Genomic DNA, 24,057 nt, shown 5'->3' on the forward strand with positions numbered 1-24,057 from the left:
ACACAGTTCGGATCTGCGGCACATGTACTTTGCTGGAAAATCCAGCCTATCAGCATGGGCATTTCCCTTGTAAAATACCTGTATTAGGCCGCCTGCAGACGAGCGGGTTGGATCCGGAGGCGAGAATTCTCGCCGCGAGACCCGAGCGCCTGCAGAGACGAGCGCGTACTCACCCACGCCCGGCGGCCCCGGCTCTTTCATGTGCCGGCTGCCGGGCAGCCGGCGCATGCGCAGACCGGAGCTGGCGGCCGGGTGAGTGACGTTTCTGTGCGAGGCTCTGCGAGCCCCGCACAAGAATAGGACATGCTGCGGCCGTCTGCATTGGAGTGCGTATTGTAATGCAAGGCTTTGAGCGGCGGAAATCCCGCGGGAAATCCCGCCGCGGGATTTCCGCCCGCGTGCAGGCGGCCTTACGGAAGTATATGCACTGATTAGTTGCTCCTCTCCACAGTACAGTGCGGTCCTACATGATATCTACTTCTCTTTACCTGTGCCAGGATGAACTGATCCTTTGGACCCAAAGTGAGGGCGGCTGCATGTTATTTTTCTGGTACACTGTGTACTATACAGAAATGAAATTGTGCCCCCCCCCCCTCCCAAATAAGACCTACCCCTAAAATAAGCCTTTTTTCTTGATTTTCAGGGGGCGCTTGAAATATGAGCCTTTCCCAAAAAATAAGCCCTAGCTAAACTACATTTAGAAAAAGCAATACATTACCTAGCAGCCGCTGGCTGGGTCCCTCCTACTGGTCTTCAGAGTTCCATCGCGCTTGCTTGCAGTCCTCAGCTGCCAACAGAAGATCGCTTGCTGGTAACAGGGTTCATAAACCCCGCCTCCAGCAAGTGATGGCTCTGATTGGCTCAGCTGCAGGACTCGAGACCCAATGTGATGGCTGTGATTGGTTCTCAAGCACTGCAGCTCAGCTTATCAATGCAACCCTCGAAGAAACAATCAAAACCATTGCTTGCTGGTAATAGGGGCCCTAAACCCCGCCTCCAGCAAACAATCTTCTGTCGGCGGCTGAGGACTGCAAGCCAGCATGCTGGAGCTCCGGAGATCAGCGGGAGGGATCCGGTCGGCGCCTGCGAGGTAAGTATAATAAGACCCAGTGCCTCTTTTGGGGCAAAAATTTATATAAGAGAGGAAACCTGCTAGAAAGTGATTGATAGCTTCCAGCTGGTATTTCTGACTGTTAGATGTAAGGACTGGCTTATCTGTTTTAGTTATTTGCATATTTTTCTTCAATCTTCCTTTTGCATTACTTTTGGTTGACATTTTGGAAGCTTTGGAACCAGTTCCCAGTTTTCCATAAAGTTATGCTTCCAGCATTACAATATTTTCAATAAACAATAGTCGTCTCTGAACCAGTTCATATTGTATGTTGAGTAACCATAAATTTACCGGAGTAATTTATTGGAGCAAAAACTGCATGTTTTTTCCTGCCTCTTTTTTTTTTTTTTTGCCTTTAACATACAGTTAATTTTTCTTTGGATAATGAGTTGAGTTTATAAAGCTTTAAATGTAAACATCCAGTACAAATGAAACCTTAGTCTAATGGCAAATTATCAAAAAAGTTAAGAAATGAAAAAAAGAAATCACAGTGCCATGCATCAAACAAAAATATTAAGTGGCAATTGTGCTTTTCAGCTGTACAAAAGTGATAAGAAAGATAGTCATCAAAATCTCCATTAATGCAAATGTTGGTGTTCTTTGTTCTTTTATTGTACTTTGTTCTTGGTTCAGCTGTATTCTTCTAGGTCAATATTGTCCTTGTCTTGATTTATTTTGAAATATACCAAGAAGTGAGAAAGCTCCAGCAGCAGCAGTTACAAAGCCAATTGCACTTATAGCTCTGTTGGCCTGAAAAAAAACCAAAACACAGATGCATATAAGAATATGTGATGATAGAATACAGTACTGTACAAAAGTTGTAGGCAGGTGCGGAAAAAATTCTGCAAAGTAAGAATACTTTCAAAAACAGAAGTGTTAGGGCTTCTTCACACTGGCGGGACAATCACACAATTTACTCACGATGTGAGAGTGATTGAAAACGCATTATTATGAAACCAATAATTTTCAAAGGTTTCATTCTCATTTGTGATGTTTTAACTCCTGCTGCTGCATGAGAAGAAAATGCAGCATGTCCTTTCTTTTTGTGATGTCGCCCATTGTTTTCAGACTAAGCGCCCCTCTAATATGAACCCTTACATGCTCGACTCCAGGACCTCTCTAAGCAGCATCGGTCTTCCGGAACGCACTACCCCAAAACAGCTGGTCAATCCCCGACGTATGGACCTTCAGACGCACCTTAAAAATGCACCTCTTCAAAGAAGCATACCAAATTTCTTTCTGCCAAGGATACTAGACTACTAGACAACCATACCACCTATACCCATCCTGTCTCCAATGTTTCATAAACAATCTGGCAAAAGGCTAAACATTGCATCTTGTTCACTATTATGAGCCATCTGAGCTTCTGGGGTATTAGTGTACCATGCAGCCTTTCTCCTTGACCAGATCAAATTCCTGTGCTGTCCCAATCCTAACGAATTGAGGTTTTTGATAGAAACCTATATGTCACATATTAATAAAAGTAAAGATTATTTTCTGTCAGTATCCCCTATCTATCAGCTTTACCAACATCCCAGGCTTCATTACTTGTGTGGACTATAAGATGTGCTATCAAATTGTTTTCTCACCCCTCCCAAAATGTCGCACTCTCTATGCATACCATTTCACACCATATACCAACCGTTCTTTAGATCTTTGTGCTAAACGAGGAATTATATGTTTGTGATCTAGCCAATCTTCACTATTTCCATAAGTAAATTGTAGATCCCCAGTAGGTTGAACGCCATGCCCAACAATGTCATCCAGTGTGCTACTTGTATAATGTATGCGGTCCTTGATCAGTAGATTGAGGGTGCATACTGTTGTGCAAGAGGCGTGCTCATCGCACATTTGGAAGCCCAAATCCTGGATCTAAATGAGCAACTGGCAACACTGAGATCCATGGACCTCATGAAAAAGAGTTTGCTGATCACTGAGCAGGCACTCGCTAGGGTAGAAGCGGGGGCGGATGGTAGTTCGGAAGAGCAGGATGAGCAGGCAGCCAGCTGGGTGACAGTTAGAAAGGGTAGAGGGGAAATGAGAAAACCAGGGAGGCTAGTCCTGAACTGGCACAACCCAACAAGTTTGCAAAGTTGGCAGATGAGGGTAATGCTATTACAGAGCCAACACCGCTGCAGCACGAAATGCTTTCTGAACCCCAGGGAGATGACTGCTCCATTGAGAAGGGGACAGGGAGCATAGGGCAGGTAAGACTGGTGCTAGTGATGGGAGACTCAATTATAAGAGGGACAGATATGGCAATCTGCCATAAAGACTGGGATCATCGAACGGTGTGTTATCTTCCTGGCTCTCAAGTTCAACACATAACGGATCAGATTGACAGATTACTGGGAGGGGCTGGTGAGGATCCAGCAGTCATGGTGCATATTGGCAAAAAGAGAAACGGGGGTAGACAGTGTAGATAGCAACCTGGGGCTAAGTAATAGGAATGGGGGTCGAGCAGGGGGGTGTTAGTACAGTAATAACTGACAGAGCAGCCAATAGAACCATTGATAGCAAAATGAATATAAAGAACAACTGTATAAATTCTGTGGCAACGAGTACAAGAAGTCTGATCAGTAAAGTGGGTGAGCTTGAAGCGAGAATGACTGATGCAAATTACGATATAGTGGGAATAATGAAAACATGGCTTGATGATGGGTGCGATTGGGTGGTAAATTTACAGGGTTATAATCTATTCAGAAGAGACCTTTGGGAACAGAAGAGGAGGGGGTATGTTTGTACGTTAAATCCTACTTAATGCCGAGGCTACAGGAGGATATAGGATCAGGAGATGAACATGTGGAATCTCTGTGGGTAGAAATACAGAGAGAAAAAAAATAAAATTCTGATAGGGCTTTTCTATAGGCCACTAAAAGCAAAAGAAAAACTAAAACATTATTAAAGCAGATAGAAGAGGTGTCAAACCAGAATGAAGTAATTATTATGGGGGACCTTAATTAACCGGATATAATATGGGAGGACGAAACCTGCAAATTTCACCAGGGTGATAAGTTCTTGAGAACAAGTAAAGATAACTACCTTACCCAACTTGTGCAGAAGCCAACTAGAGGGAGGGCCTCTCTGGACTTATTATTAACTAATAAACTGAACAGAATAATGGGGGTGCAGGTGCAGGGATACTTGGGAAATAGTGACCACAATATAATTAATTTCCAGCTGTCATTCAAAAAGAAGCCCTATTAGGGAGCAACAAAAAAGTAAACTTTAGTAAAGGAAAATTTGATCAGCTCAGAACTATTATCAGTAACATTAATTGGGACAACATCCTCAAAAAGAATAGTACAGACAAGAAATGGGAGAAGTTTAAAAATATCCGAAAAAACTCATGTATGCAGTTCATACCCTTTACAAACAAAAGAACTACAAGTAGAAGTAAACCATTGTGGCTCGACAAGACTGTAAGGGGGGGCAATAAACTAAAAAAAAGAAAGTGTTTAAACAAGAGGGCAACGTAGAAGCACTAATATCATACAGAGGAAAAAACTAAATATATAAAGAAAACATCAAAATTGCTAAGAGAAGGCAGAAAGATTGATCGGGAGTTGCCCTCTCATGGAGTTTCGGTTCGCCAGAAAGTGAGACAGTGGCTCCCGAGAATATCTTGGCACCTGGGGGGGTGGTGGCAGCTGTAGAATCTGATCTCATTCCTGGTCTATGGAGTTGTCAGCAGCACACTCCCTCGGGGGTGCCGGAGGGCAGATGGTTTGTGCCAGAGACCTTGCGTCTCAGGGTCATTGAAGAGTCTCATTCATGTGTTCTCGCAGGTCACCCGGGGGTTCAGGGGACTGGTGGCCAGGCATGTCTTGGGAGATCCGTGACTTTGTTGAGTAAAAGTCGGCGTCCAGAGGGTCCCCTGAGACCATTACCAGTGCCGTCTCGTCCGTGGTCGCATTTATCGGTAGATTTTATCACCGATCTGCCTGAGTCTCAGAAATTCACCATGATCCTGGTTGTTGTGGACCGCTTCTCAAAAATGGCACATTTCGTGGCACTAAAGAAGCTACCTTCTGCTATAGAGGTTGCCAAAATTTTTGTTAAAGAAATCATTCGTCTACATGGGGTTCCCGAGAACATTGTATCTGATCGCGGGGTTCAGTTTGTTGCGCAATTCTGCAGAGCCTTCTGTAGGAACCTGGGAATGTCGCTTTCCTTCTCGTCAGCATTCCAAACTAATGGTCAGACTGAGCGGAAGAACCAGGATTTAGTGCAATATTTACGGTTGTTTGCTAGCGAAAAGGCTCATCAGTGGGCTGAATTCCTGCCAATGGCAGAGTTTGTGCTAAACAACCATACTTGTTCCTCCACTGGGGTATCGCCATTCTGTTGCATATATGGTCAGCATCCTCGCTTCCTTACAGCTATTTCTACTCCCTCTGCCTGTCCTGCAGCTGATGTCGCTACAGATGTGCTGCAGGTAGTATGGAAAGAAGTACAGAAGAATCTGGAAGCAACGGGGGCTCGTATGCACTTGCGTAGTGGGAGGAGACTGTCAGTATCTGAACCATACAGGGTGGGACAGAAGGTATATTTGTCTTCTAGAAATCTAAAATTGAAGGTTCCGTCATTGAAACTGGCACCACGTTACGTGGGTCCCTTTGTCATCACGTGGGTAGTAAATCCGCTCGCCTATGAACATGATTTGCTAGCTACATGAAGGGGTTCATAGGGTCTTTCACAAGTCATTATTGAAACCTTTTGTCCCTTCAATGACATTTTCACCATTTCCTCCCCACATGTTTAGCAGCTTTTTTAGCCAATGAACATGCAGGGAAGGCTTTGGCACCTCCTGCTATGACGTGCCAACCTTGTGTACATCTATACCAGTGACTGGCTGGCCAGATCAGGTGACCTAGGATTATAAAAACTCAGGTCACCTGATGCTTGCCTCTCACGGAGGCTGGATTAGCTGAGGGACAGAGCTTTTGTGAATGAGGGAGAGCGTTAGTGTAGGTTAGATGGAGCGTTATGGCAGGGATCTATCTGCAAAGAACCCAACAGTCCTTTTTAGGACCACAACTCCACTTTTGTGCATCATCAGTTTGGCTTGCTGGGACCAGTAGTGCGCACAAAGCATTCACAAGCATCCTGGCTGTATACTGCCTACTGTTACAAGTTCTATACAGTATACAGCTACTGGTGTACACAGACTATATGGGAACTATTAAAACTCCTCATTTTTCTTTTTTTTTTTTGGCTTAAAGCGTACGCCAAATACCCCTGTGTGTGTCTTGTCGATCCACACTATATAACAAGATGGTACGCAGTTTACAATGTCTATTTTTGGCTTAAAGCGTACACCAAATTACCCCTGTGTGTGTCCTGTCAATCCACACTATATAACAAGACTGCATGCAGTTTATACTGTCTGTTTTTGGCTTAAAGCGTACGCCAAATACGCCTGTGTCTGTCCTGTCGATCCACACTATATAACAAGACTGTACGCAGTTTATACTGTCTGTTTTTGGCTTAAAGCATATGCAAAATACCCCTGTGTGTGTCCTGTCGATCCACACTATGTAACAAGACTGGACGCAGTTTACACTGTCTATTTTTGGCTTAAAGCATATGCAAAATACCTCGCAGTTTGCGTAGCATTTTGACGCATTGCATTATACAACATGATCAACACTAGGGCTAAGGGTCGAGGATGTGGACGTGAGCATCTGAATGAGGTTGTGGGCAGAGGCGGGGTGAAACACTGCCTGCTGCTAAGGGAGAAGTAGAACGCTACGTATCTACGCTCCCTAGCTTCATCTCACATTTTGCAGGTCCGCGTGGTAGACCATTATTAAAACCACAACAGTGCAATCAGGTGATGACATAGATAGCGGATAATGCATCCAGTAATTTATCCACCACCCAGTCTTCCTTGCAGTCCACTCACACTAGCCAAGGGACTGGACCTGTGAATCCTCACGCTGATCCTCCTTCCTCCCAGTCTGGTCACTCCAGGAAAAGGAGAGATTCAGAACAGGCATACTCACAGGAACTGTTCTCAGGTACCTGACTTGAGTGGCAAACAATGGTTCATGAGCCACCTGAGGAGTTTGTCATGACCGATGTCCAAAATTTGGACCTTTCACCTTTCAGGGTGATGAGGGTGGGGACTTTCAAGTAGTGTCTCAAGAGGTATTTTTTGTTGATGATGATGATGAGACACAGTTGTCTGTAAGTGAGGTTGTTGTAAGGGCAGTAAGTCTGAGGAAGGAGCAGACTGAGGATTCAGAGGAAGAGCTGGTGGATGATGAGGTGACTGACCCCACCTGGGTTTGTAAGCCTGCTGAAGAGAGGGCTTCAGAGGGGGTGGCAAGTGCAGCACCAGAACAGGTTGATAGAGGCAGTGGGGTCACAAGAGGAAGAAGCAGGCCCGGAGCAAGTAATCCCCCAACTGTTCCCTACAGCACCTCTTCGAGGCAAGCTCCCGTGCAGAGGGCTAGGTGTTCGAAGGTCTGAAGCTTTTTAATGAGAGCGCGGATGACCGACGAACAGTGGTGTGCAACCTGTGCCGCACCAAGCTGAGCAGGGGAGCCACCACTACCAGCCTGACCACCACCAGCATACACAGGCATATGAAAGCTAAGCACCCAACGAGATGGAACGAAGGCGATTCACTGCCTGCGGGTCACACCACTGCCTCTTCCCCTGTGACGCATGCTGGCACTGAGATGCAATCCCCCTACCAGGACGCAGGCACGAGCATCTCCTGCCCTGCACCCACCCCTTCACCTGCACTGTCCTCCACTGCCTCCACCAATGTGTCCCAGTGCAGCATTCAGCTGTCCATAACACAAACATTAGAGCGCAAGTGCAAATATGCAGCCACCCTCCCACATGCACAATCGCTAAACATGCATATCTCCAAACTGCTGAGCCTTGAGATGCTGCCATATAGGCTGGTAGAAACTGAGGCTTTCCGCAACCTCATGGTGGTGGCTGTCCCTCGCTACTCGGTCCCCAGTCGCCACTATTTTTCCCGCTGTGCCGTCCTCGCCCTACACCAGCATGTGTCACGGAATATCAACCGTGCCACTATTTTTCCCGCTGTGCCGTCCTCGCCCTACACCAGCATGTGTCACGGAATATCAACCGTGCCAACCGCTCACGTGGTACCCACACCGAGGATTGCTGGTCCTACCTCGGTCAGGGTTTCTCTGGCTTATTATGCCACCTCCTCCAAATTCCCCCCTCCGTCTCCACCTCTCAATTATCATCTGTGAGCACGTCGCCTTCAGTCGGTAGCTCGAGGCGCTGCAGCACTGCCGTGGGGAAGCATTAACAGGCCCTGCTGAAACTCCTGAGCTTAGGTGACAAGAGGCACACTGCCCAAGAGCTGTTACAGGTTTTGACGGAGCAGACAGATCTGTGGCTTTCGCTGCTGAACCTCCAACCAGGCATGGTCATGTGTGACAATGGGCGTAACCTGGTGGAGGCTCTGCAGCTGGGCAGACTAACACATGTGCCAGGCCTGGCCCACGTGTTCAATCTGGTGGTTTAGCCCTTTTTTTAAAAAACTACCCCAATTTGTCTGAGCTGCTCCGCAAGGTGCGTCGGGTGTGTGCACATTTCAGAAAGTCCACTACAGATGCTGCCACCTTCAGGACACTGCAACAGCGCTTCCAGCTGCCAGTGCCCCGACTGTTGTGCGATGTGCTTACGCGCTGGAATTCAACTTTGTACATGTTGGCCAGGGTTTACGAGCAGCGTAGAGCCATTGCTGAATGCCAGCCGCAACATGCCCATCGGAGTGGTAGTCAGCCTCTGCAGTTCTTCACAGAGGAATGGGCATGGATGTCTGACATCTGTCAGGTGTTAGGAAACTTTGAGGAGTCAGCACAAATCGTGAGCGGTGATGCGGCCATTGTCTGCGTAACTATCCTGCTGCTTTGCCTGCTGAGAAGGTCGCTGCTAAGCATTAAGATTGACGCTTTGCGGATAGAACAGGAGATGGGGGATGACAATACATCGCTTGATAGCCAGACCACCCTCAGGTTTGTTTCTCAGCGCGCATTGGAGGAGGAGGAGGGGGAAGAGACTGCTCCCCACACTGCAGAGGGTACCCATGCTACTTCTTTCACATCTGTTCAGCGTGTATGGGCTGAAGAGGAGGAGGAGGCTGAGAGTCATCCTCCTAGTGAAGACAGCAATGTGTTGTGTACTGGGACTCTGGCACACATGGCTGACTTCAGGTTAAGCTGCCTTTCCCATGATGCTCACGTTAGACGCATTCTGGCCAACACAGATTACTGGGTGTTCACCCTTCTCAACCCCCAGTGTAAGGAGAACCTTTCCACTCCTATTGCTGAAGAGGAAAGGAGTACAAGAGAGATGCAATACCACAAGGCCTTGGTGGAAAAGCTGATAATAAACTTCCTATCTGACAACGCTAGCGGTAGAGGACGTAGTTCAGTGGGCCAACTAGCAGGGGAGATGAGGGGAACAGGCAGCATGTCCAGTGCAGACAGGGGAACACTCTCCAAGGCCTTTGCCAGTTTTATGGCACCCCAGCCAGACTGTGTCACCATTCCCCAGTCTAGGCTGAGTAGGAGGAAAAAAAAGTGCAAAAAGATGGTGAGTACAAAGCCGACCGTACCCACGTCCTCTGTGATCCCTCTGCTCCATACAACTATTGGGTGTCAAAGGTGGACATGTGGCACAAATTTGCGCTGTACGCCTTAGAGGTGCTGGCCTGCCCTGCCGCTAGCAGAGAGGGTGTTTAGTGCTGCTGGGGGGATTATCACGGATAAGCGTACCTGCCTGTCAACTGACAGTGCCAACAGGCTTACACTTATTAAGATGAACAAAGCCTGGATTTCGCCAGACTTCTCTTCTCCACCGATGGAAAGCAGCTTAACATAAAGTATCTTTAAGCTGGAACTGGAGAACCATGCACCCTTTATCACCCCAAAAAAGGGTAGAAGTAGCTTGGTCTATCCTTCTCTGATCCTCCTCCTCCTAAACCAGCATCCTGAACAGCCAATTCTTCAGAGGGCCAAAAGACTCTATGAAAACTATTTTTTTCAGAGGGCTGCCTCCAGGCTCTGTCAAAACAATTTTTTTCTGAAGTCCGCCTCCAGGTTCTAGCTCCCAATTTTGAAGAGGTTTACCACTAGAGTTCAGCAAATGTGCTGGTTCTAGCTTCATACACCCACAGAGTCCACAAATGTATCCGAGCGCAGTATCCAGCTATCTGACACCGAGACAGAATGAATTGTCCTGGTTTGGCTACTCTAATTTCTTCATAGTACATGCTGTCTTTCCCTGGGGCACTGGTTAAAAAGCCCCTCGGGGAGAGGCAGGGGCTGGGATAGGCGGTAGCTTGCCTGTCGGTGGACCGCCAACTGGATCCCATTAAGCAAGTACAAGCTCTATGTTGAAAAAATATTTCAGGGGTTCATCTGCACTCTGGGTAAAAAAAATATTTCAGGGGTACACCTTGACTCTTGGTAAGGCAAATGTTTCAGGGGTTTGCCTATATTCTTGGTAAACAAATCTTTCAGGGGTTCACCTATACTCTTGGTAAACAAATACCCTGCACTCTCGCTCAAAAAATCTTTCAGGTTCTCACCTGCAATCTTGGTAAAAAAAAAATTCTTCTTTTTAGAATGGGTTGTTTTCTTCATTAAAAATGTAGAAGTACTGGCCTCTGAGTCCCCCCTATGCTGGCGTTTGTGGCAAATGAAAGGCTGCGATGGAAGTGGCATGGGATGGCACTTACAATCATACATTAATTTGTCTGCAATTTGTCAGCTATGAAGCACAATTTTAAAAGGGTGACACGACGTACGGAAACGTTTCCCAGTGCGGTGTCCATCTTTGGCCACTAATTTCTTTACAGTTCATGCTGTCTTTCCCTGGGGCACTGGGTAAAAAGCCCCTCGGGCAGAAGCAGGGGCTGGGACAGGCGGTAGCTTGCCTGTCGGTGGACCGCCAACTTAATCCCATTAAGCAAGTATGAGCTGTCGCTCAAAAAATCTTTCAGGTTTTTACCTGCACTCTTGATAAACAAATCTTTCAAGGGTGCACCTATACTCTTGGTAAACAAATCTTTCAGGGTTTCACCTGCACTCTTGGCAAACAAATCTTTCAGGGGTTCAACTACACTCTTAATAAACAAATCTTTCATGGGTTCACCTATACTCTTGGTAAACAAATCTTTCAGGGGTTCACCTGCACTCTGGGTAAAAAAATCTTTTGTTTTAGAATGGGTTGTTGAATTGTGGAGATGTGTAGAAGTACAGGCATCTGAGTCCCCTTTATGCCCACGTTTGTGGCTCATGAAATTTTGTGACGGAGGTGGCATGGCATTGGAATTATGATCATACGTTAATTTATCAGTAATTCTCATCAGCATAGTGGGCTATCGCCCACAATTTCAAAGAGGGTCGCTACCAGGCCCTGGCAACCCTCTGTACTGTGTGTCTCCTGTTCTTCCTCATCCAATATGCACTTATAAATAGACATAATGGTGGTGTGGCTATCAAGCGACCGAGTGGCATGAGGACAGCTGGACGCTGCACTGGGAAAAATTTTAGTACGCTGTGGACTGCTGATAGGTGAATAGATGCGCCTTACCCCGTCTGGGATGGGGACAGCTGGACGCTGCGCTGGGAAGAAATTTCAGTATGCTGTGGATGCAGGCTCGTGCCTGCATCCTGTAGGGGATTGGACAGCAATGCCAGCATGTAGCACAGAGGAGAAGAGGCAATGGTTTCACCTGCAGGCAGTGATTGGCCTTTGTTCCACCTAGTGTGGTGTTTAGCTAAGATGTGCCAGCACGTGTGCCTTGCTGATTATGGTCTGGCCCAACTAAATTGTTAGGGGGGTGACCACCAGGCTCTTGCCCACAATTTGCCCAACCGGAGGTGAGCAGGCTGCTCTTTCCAGTACTTGGCCCGGGGTGGGAAAAGATCTTGAATCCCCCCTTTGTTTCCTCCTAGTGACATTTAGCTTGCACCTTTTCTCTAACCACCTCTTTCCTTCCTCATCCACACTTTCATAGTGGGAGGAATCTGCAGAGTTGGTCTTGTCCTCCCTCTGTCTGGTCCTCTTCATCTAACCTGCTGTCCCTCAAAGCCTCAGTCGCAAGATTTGCTTCGGGAACAGGGGCCACCATTGACCAACCTGCCATGTGGGCTCCTGCCAGCTCCCTGCTCCGTCTGTGTTTCTCATGATGCCTCTGCTGATCAGCTGTCTTTTGCCGATTCTTCCCTGGCTCCTGAGCCCCCTCACGTCTGCTGGTCCCCTCTCCCCCAGAGGTCACATCACGACCCCCATCCGTAGGAGTTGAGACCGCATTGGCAAAATGGGTGACCAAGGTCACCACACAGGTTACAACTAATCTCTGTAAAGGAGGCAGCGAGATGACCCAGACCCCCACACAGAGCGGACTTCACGGTCTTACAAGTGGCGTTCAAGTGTGAGGGGTTACTGCACCTGTGGCAGAGCTTCGGCTGCCCTGGTAAAAGGCCAGTATACGATCCCTACCAAGGAAGGCTGCAGATGGTATGTAAGCCACTGAGTTCCCTGAACGTTTCAGCTTGACCATAAACGTCCAGGCCCTGGACCATATGCCGTGCTCATCCCTGTTCTTCTTGGGCATGTCTGTCACTGACTCGTTACGGGCCAAAACGATCACCTTCTTGACCTCGTTCTGGTGAGACACCACCTGGACGTCAAAGTCTCGCCAGCCGGGATCATTTTTCATCAGCTCTATCTATCCATCTTTCTCTATCTATCTATCTATCCATCTGTATATCTATCTGTATCTATCTATATCTGGCTATCTATATGTATCGATCCATCTGTATCTATCTATCTGTCTATCCATCTCTATCTATCTATCTGTCCATCTCGAACTATCTATCTATCCATCTATAACTATCTATCTATCCATCCATCCCTATATATCCATCTGTATCTATCTATCTATCTATCTATCTATCTATCTATCTATCTGTATCTATCAATCCGTATCTATCTATCTATCCATCTGTATCTATCTATCTATCTATCCATCCATCCATCCATCCGTATCTATCTATCCATCTGTATCTATCTGTCCATCTATCTATCCATGCATCTGTATCTATCTATCTATCTATCTATCTATCTATCTATCTATCTATCTATCTATCTATCTATCTGTATCTAACTATCTATCTGTCCATCTATCTATCCATGCATCTGTATGTATCTATCTATCCATGTGTATCTATCTATCCATGTGTATCTATCTATCCATCAGTATCTATCTATGCATCTGTATCTATCTATGCATCTGCATCTATCCATCTATCTATCTATCCATCTATTTGTATCTATCCATCTGTATATCTATTTGTATCTATCCATCTGTATCTATCTGTCAATCTACTCATTTATCCATCTATCTATCTATCTATCTATCTAGCTATCTAGCTATCTAGCTATTTATCTGTATCTATCCATCTGCATCTATCTATCTATCTGTATCTATCTATCCAACCGTATCTATGCATCTGTATCTATCCATCTGTATCTATCTTTCTATCTGTATCTATCTATTTATCTATCCATCTATATCTATCCATCTGTATCTATCCATCCATCTGAGATTATAAACTATAACCTTCATTAAATAAGATTAAAAATATTTATGGCCAAAAAAGACAAACAAACACTCAAGTATGTTTGTGTAGTGTAGACAATAGTCACCCCAAAGTCAAGTGACCAAGCCAGTAATATACTGCAGCAGCCCCGAAGGATAGAGTGCTAAGGCTGTTTATGGAGGATCAGTACAGATAAACCAGTTTGTGAAGGACAAACGTTAGTTTGATAAAGGGGTAATCTATGTCTCTATCACTACCACTATAAACGAATGAGTAATTGGTAGCTAAATGATCTTTGGTTCTTGGTTCAACACGTTTCAGCCGTTTAATCGGCTCATCAGGAACCTGTCATGAAACAGTATAATGAGTACAATGTACTGCACTTAAATAGGGCAAACTGAAGGGTAGCCGTATTAATAGCAAACCACGGACTACACCATACACCGTATCAAACAGAAAGCCTCCTATATTATAAAGAGAAACTTCCCTACCTGACCTAACAAATGGCTAGGTATCCAATAGGAAATTACCCCAAATGAGATAAGACTAGGAGCAATCCCTAGTGGGATGAAAATTCATCCAGGGGTAATACCTCTAATGATGGATCACCTGCCTAATATAGAGAGAGCAGAAATAAGTCTGAATATATGAATATTTCCCTAAAAGGTGTAGTAATGACACCAAAATAAGGGCAAAAATAACAAAAAGGTCAGGCAGCATAACCTCCAGCCTTATCTATCTCTCTCTCTTGCTCCTATCTCAAATCTATCGATCTATCTATTTATCTATCTCATATCTATCTCTCTCTCTCTCTCCTCTCATATCTATCTATCTATCTATCTATCTATCTATCTATCTATCTATCTATCTATCTATCTATCTATCTATCTATCTGTATCTATCCATTTATCTATTCATCACTATCTATCTATTTATCTCTGTCTATCTGCGTCTATCTATCTATATGTTTACGTGTATATACACGCATATATATATATACACATATATCTATCTATCTGTCTCTATCTCTGTGTGTGTGAATATGGCAGTTTCAGGCGAATGTAATTTTCTTCCCTTATGCGGCCATGATTGTCACGGCCGTATATTGAAACAAAAGTAAGCCTAAGATTTCTGTGGTTTCGTTTTCACCAGCAGTATTCTCAACCGTTAATACTTGACCGAGAAAATATAGGACCTCCCGTATGAATACTATGTGCGTGAAAGATCGGACAGCCGCCGTATTCCCACTTTTTGTTTTGTTTCTTACAGTTGCTCCTACAGCGGTGTGTGTGTGTGTGTGTGTGTGTATGTATGTGTATATGTATTACACACACACATACACACATACACACATTGCAATGCATTGTTCTTGCACTGGCAGACACACTCGCAAATTTGAGATGCGAGATATTAGTCTGAGTTTCTCAGGCTGATATAGTGTTCACTTGTGTAAAATCAGCCACAGAGAATGAATTTAACATCACGAAAGACATAAAGCTATACATTGCCCTCTATTGTCAGCATGCTGTTATCCTGTCCCTCAAGTGTCAATACATAATCATCCCAAGTGGCTGCGTGCCCACCCATATCACATCTTGTATCCAAGCTAGAGGCGATACAACAGGGTCCTAGAACCTCCATGCCCGCCCATATCACATCTTGTATCCAAGCTAGAGGCAGTACAACAGGGTACTAGAGTCTCCTTGCCCGCCAGTATCACATCTTGTATCCAAGCTAGAGGCGATACAACAGGGTCCTAGAACCTCCATGCCCGCCCATATCACATCTTGTATCCAAGCTAGAGGCGATACAACAGGGTCCTAGAACCTCCATGCCCGCCCATATCACATCCTGTATCCAAGCTAAAGGCGGTGCAACAGGGTACTAGAGTCTCCTTGCCCACCAGTTTCACATCTTGTATCCAAGCTAGAGGAGGTACAACAGGGTACTAGTGCCTCCATGCCCGCCTGTATCACATCTTGTATCCAAGCTACAGGCAGTACAAAAGGGAACTAGAGCCTGCCCTGGAACTATTCACTGCACTGAATGGGCGGAAGTAGCTTTATGAGGGCGGAAGTGGTCAGCACAGCAAGGGGTGCTGGGAAATGACCTTCTAGCAGGAGGGGCTGAACATGTAAACAAAGCATGAAGGTGAAAAATGGAGCCTAGGTAAGTATTACTTCTGAAAAAAACATTTTGTATGTGTTATTTACAACAGCCTGTGCTAGGCAGGGCAGATTTATTGAAAAAAAAATACAGATTGTATTGACAGAACCCCTTTAAGGGGCGATCAAATAACTATGTATAAATACATGAGGGGACAATAAAAGCATCGCTCCCGTGATCTGTTTATACCCAGGACTGTGACGGTAACAAGAGGGCATCCTCTACGTCTAGAGGAAAGAAAGTTTCATCACCAACACAGAAGGGGATTCTTCACCATAAGAGCAGTGAGACTGTGGAACTCTCTGCCTGAGGACGTGGTGATGGCAAAATGCATAGAGGAGTTTAAGAGGGGACGAGATATCTTTCTAGAGCGCTATGATATTACAGGCTATAGACATTAGGTGACCAGCGGGTTGTTGATCTGTGTCTTAGTCAGGTAGGAACTATCAAAGGTTGATCCAGGGATTATTCTGACTGCCATTATGGAGTCGGGAAGGAATTTTTTCCCCAAATGGGCTAATTAGCTTCTCCCTCATTGGTTTTTTTTGCCTTCCTCTGGATCAACAAGGGGGGGGGGGGGGGGTTAAAACAGGTGGAAGATACTATATTACTATGTTACCTAAACTGTCCCAAATGGAAGCAGGGAATGCCAATAAACAGATGGTAATCACTATTGACAGAGTAGGAGATATTAAAGATGTAACACCACAATATAAAGAAGTGCACCAGCAACTTATCTGACGGTTGAACCCAGGAGGACATAAATCAAACCGAACTTCACCAACATCTGATGAATAATGGGCACTCTACAAGAGTAGGGGCTGCAATATTTAAAATTCTCTTAATGGTGATTGGCCGACCAGAGGCAACATAAATCACTTAAGGGATTTTCAACGTATGACTCCAAAGGAACCTTCTGCAATGACAGGGTACCCTGAGGGATATCAGACATATGACACCAAAGGTACCTACTGCAGTAACAGGATGCCTATGCCATAAAGCATCATCATGTGGTTCAGACTACCATTGTGACTCTAGTCTGCTACTGCGTCTCGCCTATTAGGCCACAACACTGTCATGGGTGGCAAGCCGTGACATATCTGTAACACGTCCATATTATGGATTCATATTACGCACATGTTGCAACATACCAATGTAAAACTAGCCTAATTCTAAGAATTCTGCATGTTTCATCAGTAATTTGCATCAGTTTTTTTAAGCCAAGTACAGGGGCGGATAACGATACAAATAAATAAATAAATGAAGGAATGATGTTATTCCAGGGTGGTAGGACCTTACCTGATCAGATACACCTTCTCCATAACGAAGCAGTGTGACGAAATGTTCACAGTTATTTCCCAGAAGGTCATAGCATATTTCCTGCCCAATAAGAATCTCTGCCCGCTGGATGATGTCTTCTGCTGGGAGTGGAGTGTACTTATCATCATACTTATTGTTGACTTTGTAAGTATCGTTTCCTACAACATCTTTAAGGAGCTGCATCTTTACAAGAGCCTTCCTGCTGAAGACAGACTTTGCGCTTGAAAATGAAGCAACTGTGTTCTCTTCTGTTAATATAAGAGTGAACAAGGTTTGAGCTGATGTTCATAAAATTCAGTTTCAAGGTGCTCTTATGATTTGAGTAAACAATGTCATTATAATGAACCACAGAAATATTGTCTTGGAGTCACTGGAAGAATAGCGCTACTTTCAAGATGCAAAAGTTGCTGTGCAGAACGGTCAGAAGAACGAGGCTGCAAATGGTGATGTCCCCCATGAGCCTGCCTGGGAAAAACATAGATCCACAGGATGCAGCTGTATTGCTTTAGGCCAGTCTCACACGACCGTATTTCAATTACGGAATATGCGAACATCACCTGCGCAGATGATCCGCGGTATTCTGCACACATTGAAAGAATAGAGCATTTGCATATCCGGTAAGATGAGCTGATAGCCATTGCGATTTCCACAAGCAGATTTGAAATCGCAGCATGTTCAATTTTTCTGCGGAATCCGCACAGACAGCTTCCATTGAAGTCAATGGAAGCTGTCCGACCCACGATGGCGTGGGAAAAACAAATATTAAAATTAAAAAATCTGGACTGCGGTCATCTACAATACAGAAAAGCGAAGGTACGCATGGTTGCTGGACAGGGTCAGAGCTAGATTATCCTGCGGGCCCTCACATGGGAATCCAGATTGCCCGTATGAAACCGGCCTTAGTTCTACATTAGGTATATGTACTCGTATGTGTTAATCACTATGTAAAATTACAATACATTTCCTAAACTGTACAGTAGATATTACTGTGATAATAAGAAAATGGACCTATGACTGTCCCATGAATGTTCAGCTTCATGCCACAGCAGATCTATTGTTGAAGCGTGTACAAGTAAATTACTTTTATATATTAGAGGGTTATAATCTTAAAGAGACTCTGCGAGCTACTTTTAACCCTGTAAGCTAAGCTTATGGGCTGAACGTAGGGGACCTGCTGAGTCCAGGGACGTAAGTATTATACTCACCTACCCCATCATTCCTCTGGTGTGAGTGCTGAAAGCCGCTGTTGAATGAATTGAGCAGTGCTGCTAAGTAGTCCTCCTTTTATAAAATTAGGCAATTTAGGCCACGCCACCTTTCACAAAACCACACCTTTTTTTGGACAAGCTCGAAAAAGTGTCTTGAAAGTTTCTAAACACACATAGTAAATGTGGTATAAAGCAAGTAAGGCAGTTTTCTGATGAAACATGTGCCAGAAAACTGTCATATTTTGAATAGTAAATCTGCCCCAACAAGTGAGTGTAGCACTTCCAAAGATCTGACTCAATCAATGGTTTCCAACCCATCCAGTGTATAGAAGAAGTGGAAGCTCCTACTTAGCAGCGCAGCTCATTGCACTGAGCGGCGGTTTTCACTGCTCAATTTCAGCCCATAAACTTAGCTTTGGGGCTAAAAGTAGCTAACAGAGTCTCTAGGATTGTTATTATTAAGGTGTTAGACACAAGATAGACTAGAATCAATTGGCACTAGTCCATTGGAGCATCATAGAAACACTGAATCACTGAACCTGAAAGACTCAGGGTTACATGAATGAATAGCAACTTGTCGGTGGTATATGTGGACAGTGCTGATACAGTAAATATAAGCACATTAGTTTGCAAATGCAAAAGGATGGAGCAGCTCTGCTGATTATAAAACTCAATGGGACACATTTACTAATACAGTGTAAGTTAGACAGTGCAGACAGTTTTAAAATGAATCAGATTCAGCACAGAAAACTTATTCTGGATGGTAAAGCTATCAAATTTTAAGACTGTCTGATCTAACTTTATAGCCCTATGAGTTAGCATAGTTTATGACAAGAAAATTGGGCAAACATGATGGCATAATTTGCTATAATTTGCCACGCAACCTTTCACAAAGTCACACCTCTTTTCAGACAAATTGGAAAAAGTGTCTGGAAAGTTTCTAAAAACACAGTTTTCTAATGCAATATGTGCCAGAAAACTGTCATATTTTGAATAGTAAATCTGCTCCGACAAGTGAGTGTAGCACTTCCAAAGATCTAACTCAACCAATAATTTCCAATCCAACTAGTCTATAGAAGAAGCAACAGTTCTCCAATACCTTAAAGGGGTTGTCCCGCGCCGAAACAGGTTTTTTTTTTTTCAACCCCCCCCCCCCCCCCCGTTCGGCGCGAGAAAACCCCGATGCAGGGGTTAAAAAAGAACACCGGACAGCGCTTACCTGAATCCCCGCACTCCGGTGACTTCTTACTTACCGGTTGAAGATGGCCGCCGGGATCTTCTTCCTCGGTGGACCGCAGGGCTTCTGTGCGGTCCATTGCCGATTCCAGCCTCCTGATTGGCTGGAATCGGCACGTGACGGGGAGGAGCTACACGGAGCTACACGGAGCCCCATTGAGAAAAGAAGAAGACCCGGACTGCGCAAGCGCGTCTAATTTGGCCATTAGACGGCGAAAATTAGACGGCCTCCATGGAAGCGAGGACGCTAGCAACGGAGCAGGTAAGTGAAAAACTTCTTATAACTTCTGTATGGCTCATAATTAATGCACAATGTACATTACAAAGTGCATTAATATGGCCATACAGAAGTGTATAGACCCACTTGCTGCTGCGGGACAACCCCTTTAAATGAAGTTGCAGAATTTAAAGGGGTTGTCTCGAGGAAGCAGTGAATTTTTTTTTTGCCCAGTCCCCCTTATTAAGCATACATTACTAAGCCCCCCTGTAAATGACTTTTCTAGCTGGTTTGTACTTACAGTTCCAGCGTTTCAGCAACTTATAAAAATTTTCCCAAGATGGCCGCCGGCTTTTTTCCCGTCGCTTGCTGTAGCCCGACGTGCGCGCTCCCGAGACGCTACCAGCTGTGTCTCCCTGACAACCAGACGCCCCGCAGCCGCCGACCGGACCCCTGGATTGAACGCGGCCGACCACGGCACACAGTCACCCACCGCCAGGCAGCAGGTAACCGGCGCTAGACCCCTGACAACAGACGAAGGCCCCCCCGGCCCAGCGGCAGTCCCCCCGGCCCAGCGGCAGCCCCCCCGGCCCAGCGGCAGCCCCCCCGGCCCATCACTTACCTGGACGGCAGGACGGCAGGACGGCGGGACAGCTGGGCGGCTTCTCGGGACAGCTGGGCGGCTTCTCGGGGCGGCTGGGCGGCTTCTCGGGACAGCTGGGCGGCTCAAGTTTCTGCACCTTCCTCTAAGAGAGGATGGTACAGAATGGCCGCTCCAGTGCGCTCCCGAGAAGTGACAGCTCGTCTGCGCATGCGCAGAAGAGCTGTAGCGGCTAGCAGGCTGAAGCGGCTCGTGCTGAGAGCAGAAGACCGGACTGCGTAAGCGCGTCTAAAAAAGCAAGCTGCCAGCGAATTTAGACGGAACCATGGAGACGAGGACGCTAGCAACGGAGCAGGTAAGTGAATAACTTCTGTATGGCTCATATTTAATGCACGATGTATATTACAAAGTGCATTAATATGGCCATACAGAAGTGTATAGACCCACTTGATTTCGCGAGACAACCCCTTTAATCTCCCACTGTCCAAACACAACATTTCAGTTGCTCATTTTCAAACACATCTGTTACCTGAGATGAACTTTAGCCAAACTATGTGTTCACCAAAGATGGACATTGATTAGAGATGAGCGAACACCAAAATGTTCGGGTGTTCGTTATTCGGAACGAACTTCCCGTGATGCTCGAGGGTTCGTTTCGAACAACGAACCCCATTGAAGTCAATGGGCGACCAGAACATTTTTGTATTTCGCCGATGCTCGCTAAGGTTTTCATGTGTGAAAATCTGGGCAATTCAACAAAGTGATGGGAATCACACAGAAACGGATAGGGCAGGCGAGGGGCTACATGTTGGGCTGCATCTCAAGTTCACAGGTCCCACTATTAAGCCACAATACCGGCAAGAGTGGGCCCCCCCCTCCCAACAACTTTTACTTCTGAAAAGCCCTCATTAGCATGGCATACCTTTGCTAAGCACCACACTACCTCCAACAAAGCACAATCACTGCCTGCATGACACTCCACTGACACTTCTCCTGGGTTACATGCTGCCCAACCGCCCCCCCTCCCCCCCCACAGCGCACACCAAAGTGTCCCTGGGCAGCCTTCAGCTGCCCTCATGCCACACCACGCTCATGTCTATTTAGAATTGCGTCTGCCATGACGAGGGACCGCAGGCACACACTGCAGAGGTTGGCACGGCTAGGCAGCGACCCTCTTTAAAAGTGGCGGAGCGATAGCCCACAATGCTGTACAGAAGCAATGAGAAATAGAATCCTGTGCCACCGCCATCAGGAGCTGCACACGTGGGCATAGCAATGGGGAACCTATGTGCCACACACTATTCATTCTGTCAAGGTGTCTGCATGCCCCAGTCAGACCGGGCTTTTTAATTCATAGACACAGGCAGGTACAACTCCCTATTGTGAAGTCCCTGTCGACCCACAGCATGGGTGGCTCCCTGGAACCCACCGGCGGTACACAGAAATATCCCATTGCATTGCCCAACACAGCTGAGGTAGTAATGTTGTGCTTAACCCTTTCCAATCCAATTTGTATATGGTTTTCCTAGGGGGCTTACTCTTTTTCTGCCGTTATACAACGGCGTTATATGCTGGCTAAAGCCAGTACTGCATGAGCTGACACGTAGGATAGGCTCCGACAGCAGAGAGGCTGGCAATATACAGTAAGAGAACCCCGACGGACGTCTACCAACAACGGAGCTGTACAGCCTTAAACCCTAATGTCTTCACAGGTCACACAGTGGACTGGAAAGGGTTAATGCAGGTGGGTTTCGGCCCACACTGCATGCCCCAGTCAGACTGGGGTTCTTTACAAGTGGACACATGTAGGTTAAACTCCCTGTGGACCCACTGCCTAGGTGGGTGCCAGGAAGCCACCGGCGGTACATAGAAATATCCCATTGCATTGCCCAACACAGCTGAGGTAGTAATGTCGTGCGTAATACAGGTGGGCTTCGGCCCACACTGCATGGCCCAGTCAGACGGGTTCTTTAGAAGTGTACAGATGTATTAAAAACTCAGTGTGCACCTACAGCATGGGTGGCTCCCTGGAACCCACCGGCGGTACATAAAAATATCCCATTGCATTGCCCAACACAGCTGAGGTAACGTCAGCTGTAATGCAGGTGGGCTAAAAATTAATTTGATTACACTGTAGGCGAGGGCCCACAAAAATTGCTGTATCAACAGTACTAATGTACATCCCAAAAATTGGCCATGGCCAGCCAAGAGGGCAGGTGAAACCCATTAATCGCTTTGGTTAATGTGGCTTAAGTGGTAACTAGGCCTGGAGGCAGCCCAGTGTAACGAAAAATTGGTTCAAGTTAAAGTTCCAATGCTTTTAAGCGCATTGAAACTTATAAAAATTGTTCTGAAAAATTATTTGAGTGAGCCTTGTGGCCCTAAGAAAAATTGCCCGTTCAGCGTGATTACGTGATGTTTCAGGAGGAGGAGCAGGAGGAGGAGGAGGAGGAATATTAGACACAGATTGATGAAGCAGAAATGTCCCCGTTTTAGATGGTGAGAGAGAACGTAGCTTCCATCCGTGGGTGCAGCCTACGTATTGCTTACGTATCGCTGCTGTCCGCTGGTGGAGAACAGAAGTCTGGGGAAATCCAGCCTTTGTTCATCTTGATGAGTGTTAGCCTGTCGGCACTGTCGGTTGACAAGCGGCTACGCTTATCTGTGATGATTCCCCCAGCCGCACTAAACACCCTTTCCGACAAGACGCTAGCCGCAGGACAAGCAAGCACCTCAAGGGCATACAGGGCTAGTTCAGGCCACGTGTCCAGCTTCGACACCCAGTAGTTGTAGGGGGCAGAGGCGTCACCAAGGATGGTCGTGCGATCCGCTACGTACTCCCTCACCATCCTTTTACAGTGCTCCCGCCGACTCAGCCGTGACTGGGGAGCGGTGACACAGTATTGGTGGGGAGCCATAAAGCTGGCCAGGCCCTTAAAGACTGTTGCACTGCCTGGGATGTACATGCTGCTCGATCTACGCACATCCCCTGCTACCTTGCCCTCGGTACTGCGCCTTCTGCCACTAGCGCTGTCGGCTGGGAATTTTACCATCAGCTTGTCCGCAAGGGTCCTGTGGTATAGCAACACTCTCGAACCCCTTTCCTCTTCGGGAATCAGAGTGGCCAGGTTCTCCTTATACCGTGGATCGAGCAGTGTGTACACCCAGTAATCCGTCGTGGCCAGAATGCGTGCAACGCGAGGGTCACGAGAAAGGCATCCTAACATGAAGTCAGCCATGTGTGCCAGGGTACCAGTACGCAACACATGGCTGTCCTCACTAGGAAGATCACTTTCAGGATCCTCCTCCTCCTCCTCCTCCTCCTCCTCAGGCCATACACGCTGAAAGGATGACAGGCAATCAGCCGGTGTACCGTCAGCAGCGGCCCAAGCTGTCTCTTCCCCCTCCTCCTCATCCTCCTCATGCTCCTCCTCCTCCTCCTGTACGCGCTGAGAAATAGACAGGAGGGTGCCCTGACTATCCAGCGGCATACTGTCTTCCCCCGCCCCCGTTTCCGAGCGCAAAGCAGCTGCCTTTATGGTTTGCAGGGAATTTCTCAAGATGCATAGCAGAGGAATGGTGACGCT

General features: G+C 46.3%; 1 protein-coding gene across 1 annotated transcript in view; it reads right to left on the reverse strand.

Annotated features, from left to right (window-relative positions):
• Window positions 1–1,185: 1,185 nt before the first annotated feature.
• The window catches only part of PLAAT1 (phospholipase A and acyltransferase 1), a 197,301-nt gene continuing 174,429 nt past the window's right edge, over window positions 1,186–24,057 (reverse strand). Inside the window, exons 5-6 of the mRNA XM_066601984.1 lie at window positions 17,188–17,456; window positions 1,186–1,861 (exon numbers count right to left, since the gene is read on the reverse strand). Coding sequence (XP_066458081.1) covers window positions 1,760–1,861; window positions 17,188–17,456 — 371 coding nt within the window. The 3' untranslated portion in view covers window positions 1,186–1,759. The remainder of the gene's footprint in view (window positions 1,862–17,187; window positions 17,457–24,057) is intronic.

Source organism: Eleutherodactylus coqui, chromosome 1 (assembly GCF_035609145.1).
Source record: "Eleutherodactylus coqui strain aEleCoq1 chromosome 1, aEleCoq1.hap1, whole genome shotgun sequence".
Classification (NCBI taxonomy): Eukaryota; Metazoa; Chordata; class Amphibia; order Anura; family Eleutherodactylidae; genus Eleutherodactylus; species Eleutherodactylus coqui.